The sequence below is a fragment of the Leiobunum rupestre genome, chromosome 10, assembly GCF_980474605.1.
Source record: "Leiobunum rupestre chromosome 10, qqLeiRupe1.1.hap1, whole genome shotgun sequence".
Classification (NCBI taxonomy): domain Eukaryota; kingdom Metazoa; phylum Arthropoda; class Arachnida; order Opiliones; family Sclerosomatidae; genus Leiobunum; species Leiobunum rupestre.
The window spans coordinates 53889493-53896151 of NC_143393.1; the positions used below are offsets into that span (position 1 = coordinate 53889493).

A 6659-nucleotide genomic window follows, 5' to 3' on the forward strand; every position below is an offset into this window, starting at 1 on the left:
TTAAACGCATATTTGGTCAACATTATGAAGACGTAAATTTGTCCGCCGAACCGGACGCCGATTTACCGGCTCCGAGAACACTAAGAGATAACAAAATTTTCCTCTGTTCGCGAAAAAACACTCGCCGTTTTAAAAAATGTAATTTTTGAACGCTACGTCAAAATGATTGGAATCGACCTTTCTCGGCGCCGAAAGCACTAAAAAAAAAGAAACGTTCCGATCTCGATAAGCTTGCTCACCACGCCGTAAGCGACTTTGAGAGAACAAAGAGTCTCTTCGCTTAGAGAAAACACGCCCTGCGTAGCGAGAGCGAACCAGCCCAGAGCGAGATACCTCTTGCTTTCATGGAACTCGCTCTGTTAGAGGTAGCTGGGGGTGTTGGGATTTTGAACAGGTTTCCCACTCTTTTATAGTCCGGGGTGGTTTTTAGGGGAGAGCTATTTCGGCGGACTGAAACACCGAAGTGTGAGACCTAATTACTTAGTAATGGTTACTCAAATTTTCCGTTAACTCTTCTATTTTGAGTGTCGCTAAGCCTACTTTTCGCCAAATAAGAAAAAGACAACTTTTTACAAACGGTTTTTATGCGAGAGTGAGCTTTTTTTAATTTATTTATTTCGCGTGCTGAGCGCTGCGCGCTGCACGCTTTCGCTCGTAACAAATATATTATCGTTATACAATACAATATTTTGTTATGCGTTTAACGGTTAGTTTGAAATTTTGATTGTTTTATATATAGGGTAACTAATAACAAATAAAGTGCAATCTTTTAAGCGCGCAATTTACTCTTGACGCGAGTTTTTTAATACTCCCGCCCGAAATGCGATTCAGCATTTCATCTTTTTTTTTTAATTGCGCGCCTCTAATTAGCAAATTTCCAACTGGAACAGGTGTTGAATTGATCTTCTCAATAACGTACCGTTCGCTGTGCGCACGATACAAGACCGATTTTTACCGTCGCAACTGAGTCGCGTTTGTTCCACTACGGCCATTTTCCACATATGTTTTGAAAGTTTATCGTCGTGCACTAGAACGACATCGCCCACTTTGAAGTTGGATTCCGTTTTAGTTGGTTGGGTGTGATGCGCGGATCTTAACTCCATCAAGTATTCCCTTTTCCATCGCGCGCATAGTCTTTCCATAACGATGAGACGATGACGTTCTCTCCTTTTCATCTCCTCGCGAGTTTGATTGCCTGTGTTGATTTTTATTTGTTGCGGTGGTAAATTGGTTAATCTTTTTCCAATCAGCAATGGGCAGGGGTTAAAGGTTCTGGCTCGTCAGCTTCCGAATTTACGTAAGTCAATGGTCTGGAATTAATGACAGCTTCAACTTCAGCTAATACCGTCTGCATTTCTGTATAACGTAGGGTGATTTTGCCTAGACCTTTCTTCAGTGTGGTTTTCGTGGATCTAATGAGCCTTTCCCAAAAACCACCCCACCAGGGTGCTCTCTCGGCAATAAATTTCCAAATTATTCCGTGATTCGCGAAATAGTCTTTTACTTCCGGTTTTTGAATGTTTTGCCATATCGCTTTCAGTTCCGAGTTTGCTTTTACGAAACACTTTGCGTTGTCCGAAAATACTTGACTAGGAAGTCCTCTTTTAGAGACGAATCGTCGGAAAGCGAGTAAGAAATCTTCGGTTGATTGAGTTTGAACTAGCTCTAAATGTACCGCTCTGGTCGCTGCACACGTAATAAGACACACGTAAGCCTTCTCTAAATCTCCGTCCTTGTTTGTTCCTTTGATGAACAATGGCCCACAAAAATCTATACCGATAACTGTGAAAGCTTCGGTAAAGGTGCTCCGTTCCGCCGGAAGAGGCGCGAAAGGCATTTCACCTGGTTTGGACCTGAATCGTTTACATAGTGCGCAGTTGCTTACGACCTTTTTCGCTAGCTGTTTACCCGCTGGAACCCAGTACCTCGAACGTAGTTGCGTGAACGTGGCTTGAACACCTCCGTGAATAACTTGGTTGTGACATTCTTGGGTTATTAGGTAAGCCAGTCTTTCGTCTTTGTTGATTATTGCTGGATGCCTTTCCTCGTAGCTCAGGTCTGACTGTACCAACCGACCGCCTACACGGATTAATCCGTCGGTTCCTAGAAACGGTGTTAAGGAAAGAATTTTAGAGTTTGAGGGAATTTTTTCTTGGTTTTGCAAGGCTTGAAGTTCATCTGGATAGTTCATTTGTTGGATTGATTTTACCCAAAGGTTTTCAGCGTTCCAAAGTTCCGTCGCTGTTAACGGAACAGTTTGTTTTTCTTTTTTCATATTCTTTATAAATCGTAATACCCAAGCTGTATTTCTCAATGGTTTCCTCCAAGTACTAAATTTCTCGAGACTAATTAAGTTTTGAACGCCTAAAGTTTCTTTGGTTTTGGTAGTCAATACGATTGCTTTTCTTCTCTCGACTTTCAATGCCTCTCGTGGTATTTGCTCCGTCGGATTCTTTGACCAATTTTCCTTCTCTAATACTAGCCAAGGTGGACCATTAAACCAGATGTCTCCATTAATCAATTTCTTAACTTCGATTCCCCTTGATAGAAGGTCTGCTGGATTTCCGCTACCGGGGCAGTGTGACCACGAACTCGGGTTTGATATTTTTTGGATTTCAGCGACTCTATTTGATACAAAAGGTAGCCAAGTCTTGGGATTATCTTTAACCCAGTGTAACGCTATTGTTGAATCACTCCACATGTAAATGGCTAAATTCTCTTGATCGAAAACGTCCTTAACGTGATTGACTAGCTTGGCTCCGAGCAGACACGCTAGCAATTCCAGTCTGGGTAGAGACATATCGGGCTGCTTTTTCTTCAGTGGCGCGACTTTCGCTTTTGCACAGACGAAAGATACTCCGACCTTCTTGCTTTCAGTTTCGAACCTGATGTAAATTACAGCTCCGTACGCTTTAACACTGCTGTCACAGAAACAATGGAGTTGTTGCGATTTGATTTTCTCTTGATAGTAGCATCTCGGTAATTTTAGGCCTCGGAGTTCCTCCATCTCGTTGGTCCATTTTTCGAATTCGCTGACAATTTCGATAGGGAGTTCTTCGTCCCACGTTTTCTCAAGGTACCAGAGCTTTTGGAATATGATTTTTGCACGAATGGTATACGGCGCCAAAATGCCTATAGGGTCGAAAATTTGGGCGACTGTGCTGAGAATAAATCGTTTGCTTGGTTTTGGGTTTTTCAGAGCGTCTAATATTTTGGAAAGGTGAAAAGTTATGACGTCTTCATTCTTGTCCCATTGCAATCCTAAGACCTTTTGCGGTTTGTTGATTTCGTTTAATTTTTCTTCGGTAACGAATTTTTCGTCTTCTCGCCATCTTTTCTCTAAAGCCTCCGAGTTTGATCGCCATTTTCTTAGGAGCATCCCCGCTTCCTTCATAACTTTGTTGGCTTTTGATGACATCTCGTACGCCTTGTCATCGGTTTCATTTCCGGTTATCCAGTCATCTACATACAGATCGTTGAGTAGGCCAATGATCTCTTCTCTGTTTTGATCATATTTTTTCAAATGTAGCTTTATCGTAGCCGCCAAAAGGAAAGGGGAGCTAGTGATTCCGAACGCGGCCCGCGTCACTCGAAGGACCTGGAACTCATCTTTTTTTATTTTACCGTCTTCTTCTATTACCCAAAGAAATCTCAAGGAATCTCTGTCTTCCGGCGCGAGTTCTACTTGAAGGAATGCCTTTTCTATGTCTGCGGTGATAACTACAGCGTGTTTGCGGAAACGTAAACAAATAATGAGCAGGTCGGTGAGTAAGTTTGGCCCGCTGGCTAAGCATTCGTTTAGTGATGGTGCTCCTATGACGTGCGCCCCGCCGTCGTAGACGACTCGAAGCTTCGTTGTGCTGCTCGAATCCCTAGTAACTCCTTGATGAGGGAGATAAAACGTTCCTGGGGTAGCCGGTGTCTCTACTATTTCTATTATTCCGTTTTCAAGTTGCTCTTTGATAATGTTTTTATAATCTTCGTAAAATTTAGGTTTTTCGTCAAACTTTTTCACTAAGCTTTTCATTCGTTTTGTCGCCACGGCAATGTTGTTTGGTAGATTACTCTTCTCAGTGAGCCAAGGTAATTTTACTTGGTAACGTTCTCCATTGAAAATAGCATTACTTTCAAACTCTTCTATTATTTTTTCGTTTGTTGGAACTCGTTCTTCGTTAATCTTGATGCCAAGTGATTCTAGTTCCCAAAAGTTTCGAATAGTGTCAGATACCTTTATTTCTTCAGCACTGACGCGTAACACTTGAACCGTGTCGTAACTTCCGATTCGGTTCACGTTTATTGGTCCTTGTAAGGTCCAACCCAGAATAGTGTTTTGCGCTACTAATGATGGGCTCAACCTCTCTACTGTTTTGGTAACGAACTGCCAATAGTAGTCGCTTCCTATGAGAACGTCTATGTTGGAGGCGCTCTTCGGTCCTTGCACAAATTCGTCCGCTAATTGTAAATTGTTGGTTTTTACGAATTTTTCTATTTCTTCGCAACTGACATTAGTGACTGCTTGACACAGGTAGGGTACCTCTATAGCCACTACTTCTATTTTGTTCCCATCTCCGTTGACATTTTCTAAGGTTAACCGTACTTTCCGTCTTCGGGAAGTATCAGGTTTTTCATTTCCAAAGTTGTTTAGGGTGAGCGTGGTAACTCCTATTACTGGTAGGTTAAGTTGACTAGATATTTTTTCCTGAACGAAGGTGGCTTCGCTTCCCCCGTCCAGCAGGCATCTTACGCGCGACCCGTTGTTTTGAGAGTCGACGCGGGGGTTTCTAGCTATCGCTCGTGCTGTTTGCAAAAATACCGCGCGATTAGTCGTAACAGAGGCGCATGTTTTGGGTTCGACGTTGTTTTTCTCGTGAGGCTTTGATTTTTCATCGTTTTTAGGTTTTGATTTTGGTGCTTTTTTGTTGGCGATACTTGAAGGACAGACTGCCATATTGTGATTTTTGTGACAGATTCTGCAAGATTTAAACTTTGACGGACAATTTCTAATTCCGTGATTCTTCTTCAAGCAATTGAAACATCGCTTATCCACGTAAATTTTTTCTCGTTTCGCCTCTATTGAGTATGCCTCGCAATTTGCTGAGCCATGCGTGTCAACTTCGCAGAAAATACAAAATGGTACGTTCCTCGATACAACTTGTGTCGAAAGTGCGGATGCTGAACTCTGATAAAACTGGCTTCCGTTGTCCCGAAGCTCGTTTTTCTGTTGCTTTACTGGGAGATGAGTCTCAAATTTTTCCTTTTCGGTTTTTCGGCCTAAAAAATTGCATCTTTCGCGGCTTTCAACTTCTTTACGCAAAAAAGCTACGAGCGTGTCGACGTTCCACTCGGCGTCCGACGTACGCGTTCGGCTATAGTCAAGCCTAATTTCTTCCGGTATAACTCTCAAAATCGCTGGGCATAGACACGAACCGCTATTACCCGTGTCAACACCTAAAGCTTTCAAACTACGAATATGATATTCGCACGTCAAAAGCAAATTACGCAACGCCGTTATATCTCTAACTTTAAGCACGGGATCTAATTGTAACATTAAAGTTTGATGGTGATTAATCATAGCATCTGTCCTGCCATACGTATCTTTCAATAATTTTACAGCTGCATCGTAAGAACTATCCGTAGCCTCGACTTCGTAACTAGCTACGAGATTTCTAGCCTCGCCAGTTAAATATGACAGTAAATAATTAAACTTTTCTACTTTAGGAAGATCAGTGCTATCCACAGCCGCGTTGTATCTACTCCAAAATCCGTTGAACTTCAAAATGTCTCCATCGAAGGTTGGCATTTTCAGCTCTGGTAATCTAGTCACTGATAATGATTGCCCGTTGCATCCGATGGGCGATGAAGAGTTCGAATTGATGTTATTGTTGTTCGAAACTGTCGTTGTCGCGGCTTTAATTCTTCGGTTGGCTCTTGACTTGGTCAAAGTGATTTTATCGGCGTTGCGATTGGCATCCTTTAATTCCTTTCGAAGTTCTTTGAGGTTGATCGTGAGGTCTTGTACCTTTTGCTCGAGGGGACCTAAAACTGTCTCCTTTTGGATGAGTAGCGTTAAGCTATCCTCTATTTCGTCAACTGCTGATTCTGGATTTCTGATTAGCGCTTCCAGTTCGTTGATTAGTTTTGATATTTGAGAGCGCACTGTTTGTCTTTGCATTTTTAGACGACGTAGCTCCATCGGCTCTTGCGGATTTAAATCCTCATCTGGATCTTCTCCAAAAACGTCCGTGTACTCTTCTTCAGATGACTCTCCTACTTCATTTGTGTTTTTCTCTTTCTCCACTTCTATGGCCGTTGATGGTTGTGTTTGATCTTTTCTTCTTGGCATTTTTTTTTGTTTGGGTTTTATTTTTGCTTTGTACTAACTCACTTTAAACTAACGTTTCACACTGCGAACTGAGTATCTCGACTTTTCCTTCCCGGGTTTCGGCACCAAATGTTGGGATTTTGAACAGGTTTCCCACTCTTTTATAGTCCGGGGTGGTTTTTAGGGGAGAGCTATTTCGGCGGACTGAAACACCGAAGTGTGAGACCTAATTACTTAGTAATGGTTACTCAAATTTTCCGTTAACTCTTCTATTTTGAGTGTCGCTAAGCCTACTTTTCGCCAAATAAGAAAAAGACAACTTTTTACAAACGGTTTT

The 6659-nt window shown here is 42.1% G+C and overlaps 1 protein-coding gene across 1 annotated transcript; it reads right to left on the reverse strand.

The window, feature by feature from the left end:
* Positions 1–1246: 1246 nt before the first annotated feature.
* Positions 1247–6343, reverse strand: LOC149926210 (uncharacterized). The gene has a single exon (XM_090161899.1). It carries the CDS (start codon positions 6341–6343, stop codon positions 1247–1249), a length of 5097 nt encoding a protein of 1698 aa, XP_090018025.1.
* Between the last annotated feature and the right edge of the window lie 316 nt (positions 6344–6659).

What these genes read in the sequence shown, in the direction of transcription:
- LOC149926210 (XM_090161899.1), bottom strand. Translation starts at nt 6,343, where the DNA reads ATGCCAAGAAGAAAAGATCAAACACAACCATCAACGGCCATAGAAGTG.